The following is a 15,590-nucleotide window of genomic DNA, read 5'->3' as shown; positions in this document are numbered from 1 at the left end:
TGTTCTGCCTTTCACCAGCCTCAAACTTCAATGGATTAAAGGGTTTTCCGAAATCCTACTGGCTGTCGCCCAAATTGGGATCAGAATAAGCTGCACTGGAACAGTCAAGAACTTGATTGTTTTAAGATTAAATTTTCTTCTCATCTGCTAGCCTAAAGTTACAGACAGCTCTCGGGGTGTCTGAATGCATGAGGATCAGGGAGGGAGGGAAGGAGAAGTGACAGAATCAGAAAGTAGTGGATGATGTCTTTGCTTTGGTTTGTGAATCTATCTTCTTAGGTTTTTCTTTACCAATAAGTAAGAACTGTGTTGTCAAACTTGTATGTAAATAATAGTTTTCAAGATCAGAATGTAACTCCTGATTATATTTTTGTAAGTGGGCCTTATGTGACAGTTAATTCTGCCTCTAATGAAAAATAGCAATATTTTGGCTACACAGGATTTGGCTCTGAAAGGATTTGAACTTCCTAGAAGGTAAAATAGAATTAACATGCTAATTATTTCATTATTTATGGTGCTTTAGGAAAGTCTAAGTAATTTATTCCTGTAAAGAGATGTTTAAATGACTTGTGACTTCTGAATTCGTCTTGGAAGTATTGTTAGAAAACTGTTGTGCTATTGAGCAGCCACGAGATGGTAGTATGATAGAGGTAGTAGAGATAACAAGTACCAGAGGTTTAGCTGCAAGCTAAAAATCAGGGGGAAACAGTAGTGATAATAGTGATAATATTTTTATAGATTTGTCCTGGTTTTGGCTGGAAACATGCATTCAGTTGCATGCATTTGGAAAAAAAAAAAACAACCCTCTTATATCCCAAACAAAAGCCAGACAATTCTTGTGTGTGAGTCAGCAAAAGGCAAAAACATGTAGCTAGAGACACCATTCTTCTGGCTTTCAAGTAGAAGGATACCTTGAGGAGCATGTCATCTGGAATTGGTGTATGCTTGTTAGTGTGAATGCTTTTTTGCCGGGGTGTGGAATTGTTATTGTAGTTCTGTGGCTTAGTAAACTAAGTTAAAGAAAAAGCACCAGCTCTCTTCAGGTCCATAAAGAGGGACTTACACGTATTTCATCTGATGAAGCTGACTAGCTTACCTGGTTTTGTTGCAGCATGTTGCCTTGGATGCAATAGGAAAGCTTGAACTTCAGGGTACAGTCCATCAAAGAACCATCTCCTGGACTCATGATAAACCAGAGGAGAAAATTTGAGTGTGTTCAGAAATATCAAAGACTTCTTTGGATGTCTCTGTCTTTGGCTGCTGCCAGAATTGGGGTACTGGTGTAGATGTGTGCTTCCAGTTTGGCAATTTTTCATGGCCCTTTTTCTTGAGCTTTTAAGACTCAGTGCTGCAACTTGAGCGCTAGTGAATTTTGCTAAATAAAAGTTGTGTAAATGCATAATAGTTAAAAAAAAAAAATCAACCAAACTACCCAAACTAGAGTATCATTGCTAGTGTATACAAATTTTTCACCTGCTTGCTTCCAGTTTATTATCTTCTCCTGTCTCATTTCTTTCTGTGGAAAAAGTACTGCAGGTGTCCAAACCAGTCAAGAGAGATTCACAGGACCTGATCTAGACTTCATGAAAGAAATAGAAGAACTTGCAAAGGGATTTATTGAGACTGCAGAGAAAGCCACGGCTTTAGAAAAGCTGTGGCTTGAGGAAAACTCAAAGTGCTCAGGTAGGTTGTGATTTTTCTAATAATGAATGGCTTCATTTATCAAGTAGCGATAACTATCAAAGAAAAGAATACTCTTACGTTAAAAATTTAGATGATCTGAAAAAAGACACTTTAATGATTACTGTTTCTGTAGCTGTCATAAAATTATCAGGAAAAAACTTAGCTTTCTAAAGCACTGTCCTTATTTTACTGGATAGTTAACAAAATACTGTGAGGGGAAGGGTTTAAAGGTAAAGATTAATAATCTGAGCACATGGTAACCTGGTCTAGCATAAAATCAAAATTAATTTCTCAGGATTTAAGTCTTTTACCCAGGTTTTTCTACTGTACTAGAGAGTATAGGGATAGAAAACCTCAGTAGTTCACACCTGGGGACCTTTAGGCAAAGAAGTCAGTCTCTCACTAGAAGAATGAGACTGGGCACACCAAGGTCTGATGCTCCTGTTCTGTTACCATCACACTGTGCAGCCTTAAATGCAAGTAGACGTTGAAGACCTACTACCCTGCCTTTCAGGCTGAGTTTTCAAGCAAAAGGATTTAGCCAAAACAGTAATTTTCATACCTGGCTCTCTGGGAGGTAGTATGTTCATCTAGTGTTGATGTGATGATTTTGCCTTGTTGAAGAGTGAATGCTAACCAATTTCTTTTAAATTGCTTTTGTGATAATAATGAAAGTATTGGAAAGCACAGAAAATGAAATGGATCACTATCTTTGTAGGGTATTGTTTGTTTCATATGCCTTTACTATTGTAGAAATGCCCCTTGTGTCCTACTTGCTATTGCTTATAAAATTGATTCTTCTGAAGTTAATAATGCTTCTCTGTAAAGGAAAATATTTGATTTTACAGGCCTCCATAACATCACCACTTTTCTTACTGTAAGTATTTTTACAGTCTATTTCTAAACTACAGTTCTGGGGTTTGAGGCATCTTTATTACAATGGTCAGAAAGTTACATCCAGTCAAGTTTTAATAAATTATCATTAAAAAAACCTGGCATGCTGTAGAAGGAAAAAACTTGTCTTGTAAATATGATAAATGTTCAGTGGTTCCTTGATTACTGATTTAAATCAGTCTATGTTTTTAGGAGCTAAAATTAACAACTATTGGAAGGCTAGTTGTTCATTAAGAGCCATTTAGAAGCACATCTGCCAGACCTTGTGTAGCTGTATAAAATCATTACAAAATGTCTTGCAGGGAACTCTTATCCTAATTTTTACTTTTTATTAAAAAAAAAAAAAAACGCACCCAAAACAACCAATTTATCAACCAACAAACCAAACCAACCAAACAAAAAACACCTCCAAACCCAAAACAGAACTTTAAGGACTGCAGTGAGATTGAAAAGATGAAGCTTCTGCTTCGATGACATGACTTTAAATTCAGATTTGTGAACCAGTAAATAGGGCAAGCAAACTCGAGTGGGGGTAAAAAAAGACAGATCTGCAAGATGTAGCATAATCCTTTCCAGAATCTCTTTGGCAGTTTATATGAAATGAGTTTTTTCGCCGTTCCTAATACATTAGTCTCTAACCCTTGCAATCTCGGCAAAAAGAAGGCTGAATGCGTGCAGTAGTGGACCTCCATTACTGTAAATTTTGTAACTTTTGCAGATCACCGGTTTTGCTTTAATATTTTAAGATTAATTTTCTCCCTATGTGATTGATCGTAACTGCTACTTCATGAAACCTCAATTTCTGATTAGAAAATCAGATGGCATTCTTATAATAACATTTTTAAATTTCTCATGAGATGCTTGATTGAAGGGAGCTGTATCAATATGAAATTTCATTTCAGGAATGGAATATAAAATAGAAAGAATGTATTTATCAACATAAACTATTGAAAGTAGCCTATCATTATTGGTAACAAAACTTGTATAAACAAGTTTTTTTTTTTTGTATAAACCATGCTTGTGCTACCATTATCCAAAAAGCCCTAGTGAAACATTAGAGAAGCCAAGACTGCATAATAGACAAGTCTGATAGATCCTATGTTTTGCATAGGCATCTGGTAGTGTAGTCCTATAAAAGGAGTGGTTTTATCACAGTTAAGAATTTATAAGAACAGCTCTTTGAAGTTTATTTGACTCCCCTCCCCACGCGCGCCAAGGAGCTGTGAGGCAAGGATGGCATGTCGTGGTCTAGACTTAGAAATTCATTGCAGGGCTAAAGAGTTCCTTGTATTTGAGATCTCGGAGATAATCCTTTTTGGAAAAGAGTTACACTTCTGACTAGAAAGAGATTGCTTAATTTCTCCCAGCTCCATTTTCAAACAGAACGGAGAAAGATATCTGAAACAAAGCTGCCATAAGTTCAAACTATCCCCAAAATGATGTGGTGAATTACTAAAGCAGAGGTACATTACCACTTGGGGGGGAAAAAAACCCAAACAAACTATTTTAAGTGGTTTAAAATTCAAGAGGGCAGTAGTAGGGGAAAAGACAGGCATCTGCTATTTTTTTTTTTCTGTTAACGGGCTTATGTTTTCTTCACATAAAGATGGATTTGAATGAAGTGGAAGAAATGATTTCTAGAGCAGAAGACCTGTACAAGCAACCATATTTCTGGAACCTTCTGCATTCGCTCCCTCTCCTTTCATTGAACAGCTTTTATGCAGACGATGAGTTGGTTGCCATAGCACAGTTTCTAAAAGTTACTCAAAAGTAAGTACTTTCATATTCTTGAAAGTGCTCTGCTTTAATGTTACACCTGCAATTCTTGATCTCCTCAGTAGCTATTTAATAAAATGAGCATCCTTATCAGTGTAAAGAGGCTGAAATTTTGTTTCATTTACCAGATTCTGCTTTTATAGAGGTGTACGTGCAAAACTGTGTTTTTCATCTCTGTCAAACTCTGCAGAAATTTCCCCAGCAGTCTCCAAGAAGTAGCTTCATGTGTTTCAGTGGCTGAAATTAGACATTTTGTATTGTGCTTTGGGAGTCTTTGAAAGACATATTCACGTAAGAATATAAGAAAATAATAGTTTCCATTCTAATCAAATGAATATGTATGTAGCACTTGGTCAATATCAGGAAGATTACCTCATTTTGTTTCTCAAGCCTCTTGCTCTCTTGCTCATGCTCTCCCTCTCAGCAATGATTTATATCCAGCCCATACACACACATTTGCATGACTGTGGAGAATTAGACATGCAGAATGGTGCCCTGCTGAATCTGCTGGCAACCACTGTGCAGGGGTATCTCACCTTATCATATCAACAGCTGGTTTAACTGACAGTGCCATATTACTAATGAAAGAATAGAATTTATCCTAGTGAAACTGGTGTTCAGATACACAATAGTTTTGGTTGTTCTCTTGCAAGAAATGGAAGAGTAGGAAAAAAAAATCCACAGAGACTGTATTCCAAATGTGATTTTTCTGCCTTGGGAAAAGGACAGTTGGATTCAGAGGAAGACATGGCATCAAAAGCACAAAGAGAAGTATCTGCAGGAATTTTCAGTACAATAAGGGAATTGTTAGGAAAAAGTCAGAGACGTATTTGCCAGAATAGGTAGTTGGTTGTAATAGGTTGATAGGTAATTGTCACTGTAGTCAATTAACATATTTATAAAGCTACAGGAGGCCACCAAACCTGACTGCTTGTTCAAGACTGGCCATGAATTTCACCAGCCTTACCCCATGGGAAGGAAAAGGCTTGAAGACTGAATGGGAAATTACTGATTCTGTCACCCTGTAACATCCCACTGTCTTTTTTCCTAATTAAAAAATTATGAAGGTTATGATGGCTTTTTTTTAACTGGGAAATAAGTCTCTTGTGATTACAATATGTAGATTGCAATTGTTTGGGGGGTTGATTTTTTTTCTCTCCCTTTACGCACAAGTCATTTGTAACCTCATTCCAGCTTGTCCTCTAAACTATTAACATGCAAAGCTGTATTAGCTATGCTTGTAGTGCTTCTATCTGAAAAGCAGAATTCTTTTCTGAAAGGTCTGCAAACTCAGAGTCTGAGCATTCCTGAGGTAAAACAGGAATTTGATTGTAAGTTTATGGTTATTGCTTTCTTCCTCCGCAGCAGTAACCTCCGGCTGCTGTGCCGGGTTAAATTATTAATCTGTTAATATAATCTCAGCAGCAATTTCTCTGCTCTGAGCCTATAGCATGGACAGGAGGAGAAGAGGACAAAAGTGGAGAGTGTTCGTGGTTATGGCATTTGTCTTCCCATGTAGCTGTTATGCATGCTGAGACCCCGCTCTCCAGGAAGTGCCTGGGCATCTGCCTGTTGATGAGAAGTAGTGAATAAATTTCTTGTTTTGTTTTGCTTGCATGTGAAACTTTTTCTTCACCTGTTAAACTGTCTTCCCTGCCTTTTGTTTTCTTCTCCTGTGGGAAAATGGAATGAATGAGCAGCTGTGTAGGTGCTTGGCTGCCAGCTGGGCTCAACCCTTCAGTGATTAGTATGAAGAGACTCAAATGTTTACATTTGGGTTTTATTTTTTTTTTTAAGCCTGTGGTGTGGTTCAGTGGCACACTTGCCATAATTAATACAATTTGGAAAACAAACCACAAAACCCAATGCTCCCATCTTGGCTAGCTTTGTGATACTAACATATGTTTGTAGAGGTCCTATCTCGGTCAGAATTCAGTCAGCAGAAAGGTTCCTAAACTAACTTCTCTCGCTTCCTGGGCCTTTGCTGTCTCTCAGAGGTACTTAACAGAGACTTTTCACGCCTACTTGGTGAAGTTAAATAGTGTTGGGTTGTTTGTTTTTCTTGTGTACTTTGCAAATGCTGATCCACTCTAACAAAACTGGGTTCTTATTTGTGTAATAACAAAGGAGTACTTAACAGAAAATAATTGTTAACATAGCTATAATTTACTACTAAATGTTTATGTCAGAATTTACCAAAGAAGTTTGTTTGACAGCTAAGGTGACTGAGACTTGTAAGATACTTGTAAGGATATGTTTTTATGCATGTATTCTCTAATGTGCTTTGTTTAATTTGTTGTGAGAATAACTGTTCTTTCGCTTTAAATGTTCTTTTTTCCACTGCAGGATGAGCGGAAGTAAAATATAAGTATTCTACGTCCATCCTGCTTTGTTGAGGGTGTAACTGGGAGAATGCTTGTGGTGGTTCTGCTCTCATTTTTGTTCTCACTTTCATTTCTTCTCTTTTTTTTTTTGAGAGGATGTTGGTCCTCTTAGGAGACAAATCCTTAATGAAAATTGAGTGAAACTCTAAAATCTCTGCTTATGCGTTTTTTATGGGAAGTCTAATTTGACAAAACATTTGTTTTCTCAACAATGAAAGAAGTATTTTAATATTCAATTGCTTGAACATCATCGTTTCCCAGAAGCCCTTTCAGTTTTTCAGGTTATATACAAAACTTTATTTTTGTTTTATTTTTCCCTTTCAGTACCTTAGCATCATTGAAGGATTTAGCTATGATGTCATTGGGCCAACGATTCTATGAAGTGGTGCAAACAGCCCTGAATTTAACTGCTGCATCAGTACAGGGTATGAGCTCTGAAGGCAAGGAATTTTAGATTTTCTTTGAAGTACCTTGTAAGCATGCTGGGAATATGCAATAGCAGTAACTGTTTAAGCTTCCACTGAACTCCCAATATAAAAGGTCTAAGAACTGAACTATATCGCTATAGTGCTAACCCATGTCTCTGTAGATCTGTTTTTTAAATGCTAATAACTAAATATTATCAGTCTCTGGCACCTATTTGATAAACCATGTTGGTCTAATATATCATGTTTGGAAAGATCTTTCAATGGTGAATTTTGGAGAGAGAGAGACTAAATCCCTACAAAGCACGATGTCTTCTGTTTGACACAAGGATAGCCTCTTGTTTTGGACATGCATGTTAAGCATCATGGCTATTTTACTTTAAGCTTCATTATTCTGTTATAAATTCTGCTCTGAGCTGAAGAGCTACACTTCCCTGTTTGCTTCAGTATGGGAAATGAGTGTAATTGGAGAACGTATGCTGTCCCCAGGACAACTCCTCAAGGAAAGGTCAGGGACCAGTTTAATTGGCAAACTGTCTGGAGGCACACAATTAGATTTTTAGTTGCAGTTGTCTGCTCTGCATGAAAGGTCAGGATAAGAATTATACGTGGTCTAAATCCCTCTTCACCTGTCAAAACGAAGACTGAAGTGGTGCAAAGGCTGAAGCCCTTGCACAGAGTGAACTTGCATTCCCTGGGTTTTCTCATCCTTCTCATGCTCTCCCTCTCAGCAATGATTTATATCCAGTCCATACACACACATTTGCATGACTATGTGGAGAATTAGACATGCAGAATGGTGCCCTGCTGAATCTGCTGGCAACCACTGTGCAGGGGTATCTCACCTTATCATATCAACAGCTGGTTTAACTGACAGTGCCATATTACTAATGAAAGAATAGAATTTATCCTAGTGAAACTGGTGTTCAGATACACACCATTTTTTTTTAATGCAAAAAGATGGGATCGCGGTACTTGAGTCTCACCAAGTATGAATCACCAAGCAACAACTTAATCAGAAATTATGTAAACAGAAGGTTTTTTTCTTTCAGGTTTTCAGTATAATCTTTCTCTTGGGGATATTTTGTGGAATCCACGTGCTGTGAGAGCAGAACTTGAATCCAGGTTTGGTTTTGATGATCTTTATGTTGAGAAGCTGCTGAGTTATACAGCCCAATTAACAAAGGTAAATAACTTGAAAATAATGTCCTTCTCTTTTATCTTTGGGGTTTTGTTTTTTGTGCCCTGAAGAGATTTTTCATGCCTTATAGAAGCTGCAGTCATATCTTAGATTTGTGAAGCAGCTACAAGACTGCTAAATACCCTGGCTTCAAAATAAATGTATTTAGCTTCATATAAAATTTCTGCCTGTAAAGATGCTGATAGGTCTAGTTGTGTACATTAATGAATTTATGCTTCTCTGAAGTCACAACTGAATATGGCAAAGTCCTGGATTTATTATCCTATCCTGTAGAGAATTCTGGGGTTTGCTCCTCTAAGCTTTGAAGCTGCCTGGATTAATTTGGCAGGTAGCTTTTTTCATCTGGTATGCTGCACAAAGAATGCCTGTCTCTTCTGTGCGTAAATTAAGGTACATCAAGGTCCTCTCTTCCCGCTTACGCAGTCTTGGTATGAATATACTTGACTGTGGAGTTGTCTCAGTGGGGTTATTCAAATATACTGGTGACGTGTCAAATTTTGAAGAAAATTGCTGTTCTCAGAAAGGGCTTTCAAACCAATATTCTAGACCAAAGTGATCTCTTGTGATGGTGTAGTTTGAACTGCAGAAAACTTGAAATAGCTTTTGAATTTCTTCTAAAGTTCATGGGTTTTGAATAGAACATGTTCATGTTAGTCTGAAATCTGTTCTTTGCTAGGTACAGTCTAGAGTGGTACTCTGGAAGAGCTCATTATAAAATTAGCTGATTTACACTAAGGGATGAATTAAAAATTACTTTTGGCCTTTTAAAGAAATATCAGTGATGATCTTAATTTGACTGCATACTGCTAGCTAGGGTTGACTGTGGAATCCCAGGCAAGTCACATGCCAGCTAGTTAAACTAATATCTCAATATTGTGTACTTGTGTTAGAGCATTGAAGATCCTCAAAAAGCATGAAGGAAAATATGGGAGCCTGGACAATGTTGGTTCTGAGCACTTCAATTCTATATCTAATGCCTCAGATCCTTTGGTGTTTGAAATATCTGCAAAACTTTTATTAAATTTTCTAGTCACACTTGAAAGGAGTTATAATGTAAGGTATCTCAAAGACATTAATAGGGAGAATTAAAATTTGCTAAATTATTTTTGTATACTTAATATTTATATGATTTGGAATAACAAATCTTTCAACACAGAATTTAGAATTTGGGTGGTGAGGAAAAAATTCTGGCCTCTTGGCCACGCTGCCACAACTTGCCAACTTCAATTTCAGACTAGTTTGCTGCACGTAATCATTGGTTGAGATATATCATTGTATCGAATGCTTTTTACATCTGTATCTCTTATGCTTGTGAAGTTGCTTTGATATAGTTATTCTAGTGTAGGTGTACTGTGTTGTCAGGTTAGTTCAGCACCAGCCTGCAAATAACTGTAGAAGGAGCAACACTGCTATAGCTATGCAGTGAAAATTCCTTGCTTATACAGGTCTCATCTTTCTGCCTGCAGTATGAGCATCCTCATGAGGCTGCTGGTATTTTGTAGAGCTCTCTGCATGTGGAGTGCTTTGAAGTGTGTGCCCCAGAAGATGAGGCTGGATTAAATGGGCTTTGTTCTCACTGAAGGAAGCTACATGATGTTCATTCTTCACCAGATAAATTGATAGCAGAGGTTACACTCAGTAGCTCTCCTGAGATACTCATTTCTTATGTCCCTGCCAGCTTCCCACAGGAGAGACACTGGAGCAGTTTGTGTGCTCTGCTCTGTCCAGTGTGCCAGAAGATAAAGCAAACAAAGAGAATAATGAAGAGGGCTGTATTTCTGCTCGACATGAGGCCAAACTGTATCTTGTTAATGCTGTCAGCAAGCTCAGACTCTATGCACAGGTACACTTTAATAAGTTAACAGATGAAATTCCTTATTTTTGCTGTCAACAGTAACTCATTTAAAAGATTTATCTATCAAATATTATTGTCATTAACTTTTTTCATCTTGCTAGTAAGACAAAGTAATCCTTATAAAGAATCATTGCAGTGGAAGTGTAATATATCACCATGTGTCCATTTAATTGGATTTTCTCATTAAGTCAAATACAGATTTGAAATCTAATAGGGAATATAGTGAAACACACTGCACCGCAGAGGCCTGACAGAAGGAAGATCCCTTTACTGTCCCAATGGAGCCTGAATTTTGGGCAAAACTGAAAGCACGCTGTAGGCCTCCACTGATATACTATATAACTTGTTTATTTTTAATTCTCCTCCACTATGTCTCGCAATAGTGGCTGAAGCAAGTTGAGAGAGATGAGAGTAAATCTCTAGTATAACATCCTAGAATTCTGCTCTGGCAGAACAGCTTGGCACACAGACTCTATCATGAGATGTGTAGTTGTATGACGCAAAATCATTCCCATGCAAAGATGTTTCCTAAGGAAAACACTTGCCTAGCTGCCTTAATGCTAGTGTTTGCTTTTCCATTGAAATATGTTGAGATTTTTCGTTAAAATATCAGCTGCGTATCAGGCTGCTCTGGAGATGTTTGCGGTGTCATCTAAAGAAAGCATGTAGAGCTTACTGTGTATTTATTTTCTCAAAAATGTAGCCTTTGATTTCTCTTTTGATAAAGGTTTCACTGATGTATGATGACTTGAAGTAGTAATTTAATGGTATTGCTAAAACTAATGCACTAGTTCCTGTTGTAGTTGTAGGAAAATGCAGTAATAACTTCAGTGATTTTAAAACTCTTCATGAGAACAGTCATCCTTATGATGGCAGCTTGAAGTACTCAAGCTGCTAGTCAGTGGCAATTCCCTCGGTCAACAGGACATCTCTTATAGTAAAAATCTGTGATAACCACTTTATATTGAAAAAATGTAATGGTGGAGGAAAGAAAAGTAGTCAGGAGGTTTGGCCGGGTCTTGTATGCCTTGTTCTGGGCTGGACAATGGAAGCTTGCAAGCTCCTTCTGTCTCTTCGTGTAATGAGACCCCAAAAGCATTGAGACTGCTTTCTTCCATCATGTTGGTAGTGTAAGCAGAAGTCGTGTAGTGGAAAGCAAGTCTGAATAATTGATGGTGGAGATCTGCTTTTGATTGGTTTAAGTCTCGGCCCACTTCTTTATCATTCCTGGCTCTTTGGGCAAGGACAGCACAACGTAAGACATTAGTTCTCTGTATGATGTAGTACATTATATTGCCAACTTGCAGGTCAGTCCAGATTGAAAATCAGCCTTTGTAAGGCCAATCATTTCAGAGTCTAGACACGTTGTTAGGGAGAAATGTTTCTACCATTGTTAATTGTTTGGGGTTGTGTGGGGTTTTTTTGGTGGTTTTCTGTTTTTTGGGGTTTTTTTTAGGACATGTAAATTCTGTGTATTGTCTAAATAATAAAGCTTTGATCCTCTAACAAGGTGCATTCTGTTTTGCATTCAATCTGCTAGATATTTGAGCAATGGCTCAACAGCAGGCTCTCTCAGGAACTCCCTTTGGAACTTGAAAGAACCATAGCTGATTTAATGTCTCAGTTTCTAGATGACGGGGATGCTGGGAAACTTTTTTCAGAGATAGATACTCTGATCCAGCAGTGGAATGAAAAATCAGATGCCTACTTTTCAGAAGGATATACAGCATCTCATGATCTGTAAGTCATATGTATCATTCTGCAACTTGTCTTACAAAGTTCAGATCAGCTTGCATTTATTCTCATATTGCATTTAATTGATTTCTGATTTTTGTCTGTTTTGTGTTTTTACTTTTTATTCTGTAAATCAAAATCTCATACATAAAATAATTGTGCTGATACATACACATTCTAAAAAAGAAATTAATTTTGTGATTCAGAGTATAGCTACTTACAGATTCGGCAGAGACCCGAGTACATGATCAGGACTCGGGAATCGGCAGCTGCATACTGCTAAGCATTTTTAACTAGGACTTGAATTTTTTTTTATCTTGTTCTGCAAACACAAACAGCTGTTGTGACTCAGCAATGCTTCTCATGGATGTATGCTATAGGATCATTCTACTCATGTGCAGCAAGTACAGTGCATCTGAAATTGTCTGGATTTTTGTTGTAGGAGTCATGCTCATGTTAGCTTGTGCAGGAGATGTTGGAACTGAAGCCCACTCTGGAGAACAGAATTACAGTGTAATTGTATGTGGATTTATATATGTAGTTTACAGTCTTGTCTAGGGCGCTCTGAGGCTAAGATTTCTTTTAATGTTTTTGAAGTGTCAAGTTTCCTGTTTGGCTTATCACTTAATGCAAATGTAAGCAGTTGGTATGAAGATATTGCTGGAGGTTCTGTACATTCAGAATGATTTGTTTTGTTGAAGCAGTTCAATTCTCCTGTCCAGGAGATTGTTATTCTTCTAGCAGAAATCTATTCTGTTGCAAATTTGGAAATGTCTTAAATTCCCATTCCAGGACAAGTGCGATGACAAGCTTGTAAAGCATAGTCAGTCTTTAATTTCAGGTATTCTGATTCACAGCATTTGTTTTTGAAATAAAATTAAGACATTAGTTTGGGTGATTTATGCAAAACGAAGTTGTTCAAGAGCTCTGTTTTCCTAACTTCTTTTTTTAAAAAAAAAAAACACTTGTTAAATGATCTGGACAGTTCTACTCAGGACTTAAAGTGAGTTAATGTTTGTCAGAGTTGGCAGAACCTCATGAAATGTCTATGGCAGAGCATAGGAACTGGTATTTCTCCTTCTAAACGCGCACTGGGTGACTTGCATTGCTTCTGGACGTTACAATGTTGGCCTCAGTTTGGCATTGCTTGTAATAGCTCCTCTTGTTCATATCGTAATCTTTCACTAGAGGAGAGATGGTTCGTGTCGTACAATTCACCATCTGAGGATAAATCTGAGAGTTACAATCTGTTATTTTTTGTCAAGACAGACTGCAGTCAAATTGTTCAATAATTTTGTACATTTTGGATTTTTTTTATGAAGGAAACTGTTATACCACTGCTGTGAGAAAGTACAAAGTAGACGATACAATGACTGCACAACAACAAAATCCCGCAATTTTTCAGCAACTACCTTTTTGTTTGTAGTACATGGTGTTTCTATGCTCTACCTCTTCTAATTGCAGAATCCTGCATCTGGGGAGAATGCATTCTGCACTTCAGGATGTACCTCAGTGGCCTCTTATGAAGAGATTGCTTCTGCTAGATGGAGCTGTAAGGAATGTAATAACACAGTATATGTACTTCACTGAAGGTAAAGCTGTGTGGTGTTTACTTGTTACTACTTAAATGACTTCCACAGAACAACATGGAAATGGTTAAAATTTTACCTCTAGGAAGGCACTTGGGCTCTGTAATACATGTCACACTTAGATATTTACAACAGCTTTGAATTCTTAAAATTTGTTTCCCTTGTGATGAGAGAACAGAGCATCATACTTCTGGTCACTCCTTGTCTAAGGAAATTGTTTATGCCCGATACATTTTATACAACATTTTGCACTGCTGTGGCTATTGTTTAAAGGTCTAACTCAAGAAAAAGAGCTTGCTTAATAAAAAAAAAATTATCAATGCCTGGGAAGTTTGACATCATCAATGAAGTCTCTGCGAACAAGACTTGGATTTAGATTTAAATGCAGTTTGTCTTTACTGGCTGGTCATTACAAAAACTCCAAGTTGGAAATATGGATTTTCTGATCTCTTTAATTAAGGATTTGATTGAGGGCTGTGAAGCATAGAGGCAGGGTGCTTCTTTCTCTGGGGATTATGGTTTTGGACACAGGCTGATGGCGAAGGAAGTGGAAGATGCCATTTCTGAAAGTGAGGGGACAATATAGAAGAACTTGGAACTAGTAGAGCTGTATTTTATAAGAATTTGGGAAATGGTATTTATTTTCAGCAGTTTGAATAGGATGATCGAGCTCCCGTGAAGTTCTTGTAAATGCATTTGTTTTGCAGTTGTGACTTTCACAGTTGGAATATATTTTCAGTATTACATGGTGTGCTAGGACTCAGATTGTGTGATGCTCAGTGCCATGATACCCAGGAGATGGTTGGCTCTATAATCATATTAAAGATCCACACAGATCTGTATTTGGAAAAAAGAAGAGACAAGATATCGTCCTGTGAAACCTTTTAGTGGTGACCTGCAATACTATGATGTGGGTGTATATACAGGATGAACACCTGTGTTAGTTATAGTTAGGTATGTGAAAAATACTTTACCAATGTTCCCAAAAGGACCAGTCTTACATTTCTTGATATTTACCTTTACGAGTACTTAAGAGCAAAGAATAAACAGTATCTTTAAAAGTAGAAATGTTATTCAACATGGCTCTGAAATTATGCATTTTTTTCTTGATTTCTACCTAAAGTGTCCTCAGATTACAAATAACCTCTTGTTTGAAGATCTCTGTTGGAAATTAACACAGACTGACATAAGTTTTGAGTATTTTAGTGATGTGCATCATTACTTGGAGTAAAATTTGTGCAGGTCACATTACAGTATCAGTGATGACAGCAAAGGCCACTTTCCTTGGCTTGCATCATGTGACGCGTGCTTCTTGCCTCTAATGGCTTTATAGCTGATTACTCTGGGAACTTGGTAAGCAGTTCTCTTGTTGATACACAAAAACTTTGATATAACCCAACATACTCTTTAGCTGTATCAGCTAACAGAACTAAATTGTAAAATCTGTTTTAGCCTCTCAAAATGAACAAGGACTGAGTGTATAACAGGGAACAGACCTCATGAGAAAACAAGTACTCTTTCAACATAATTTTCCAAAGGAGCACTTTTAGAACATTTACTATTAAGTTTGCTGATTGTTAATCTTCTGGGTTGATAAGGTCATTGGACCAAAAGGTGTCATTTTTGTCCTGTGGGTTTTGTTTTATAGCACATGGCCATGTGAAATCAGTAGTGCTAGTCGTATTACCAAGTCCTTATTTACTTGTGCACCTAAAACTGCCAGATACCTCTGAAACTTCAGAATAGTTTCTGTAGTCTCCTTTTTAGGATGGGTTGATTTGAGGTACGCTACACAATCTTGCCTTATACTGTCTATGAGCATAACTTCCCTTCAGGATGGTGGACTTGCATTTATTTACTACAGCTGAGGGTCTGCCCTGTCAGCTTATGTGGCAAAATGCTCATCTTCATCTAGTTAAAGGAGTACAGAGTTACAGTGGCATGTGGAAGAACCCAAATGGTACCCTGTCCCAGAGCCTCCAAGGCTGGGTCACCTTACAGACTGAGTGGGTTACTGCCTAGGGGTATGAGACTCATCATGAGAAGTAG

The 15,590-nt window shown here is 37.5% G+C and overlaps 1 protein-coding gene across 1 annotated transcript in view; it reads left to right on the top strand.

Moving 5' to 3' along the window:
- Window positions 1–4,183: 4,183 nt before the first annotated feature.
- The window catches only part of LOC104490115 (ATP-binding cassette sub-family A member 13-like), a gene marked incomplete at its 3' end in the record, with an annotated part of 35,860 nt that continues 24,453 nt past the window's right edge, over window positions 4,184–15,590 (top strand). Inside the window, exons 1-6 of the mRNA XM_010132363.1 lie at window positions 4,184–4,347; window positions 7,062–7,162; window positions 8,215–8,348; window positions 10,042–10,206; window positions 11,759–11,958; window positions 13,417–13,544. Coding sequence (XP_010130665.1) covers window positions 4,184–4,347; window positions 7,062–7,162; window positions 8,215–8,348; window positions 10,042–10,206; window positions 11,759–11,958; window positions 13,417–13,544 — 892 coding nt within the window. The remainder of the gene's footprint in view (window positions 4,348–7,061; window positions 7,163–8,214; window positions 8,349–10,041; window positions 10,207–11,758; window positions 11,959–13,416; window positions 13,545–15,590) is intronic.

Source organism: Buceros rhinoceros, unplaced genomic scaffold (genome assembly GCF_000710305.1).
Source record: "Buceros rhinoceros silvestris isolate BGI_N320 unplaced genomic scaffold, ASM71030v1 scaffold6563, whole genome shotgun sequence".
Taxonomy (NCBI): Eukaryota; Metazoa; Chordata; class Aves; order Bucerotiformes; family Bucerotidae; genus Buceros; species Buceros rhinoceros.
The sequence above is the reverse complement of the archived record's forward strand: the minus strand, read 5'-3'. Positions and strand labels throughout refer to the sequence as shown.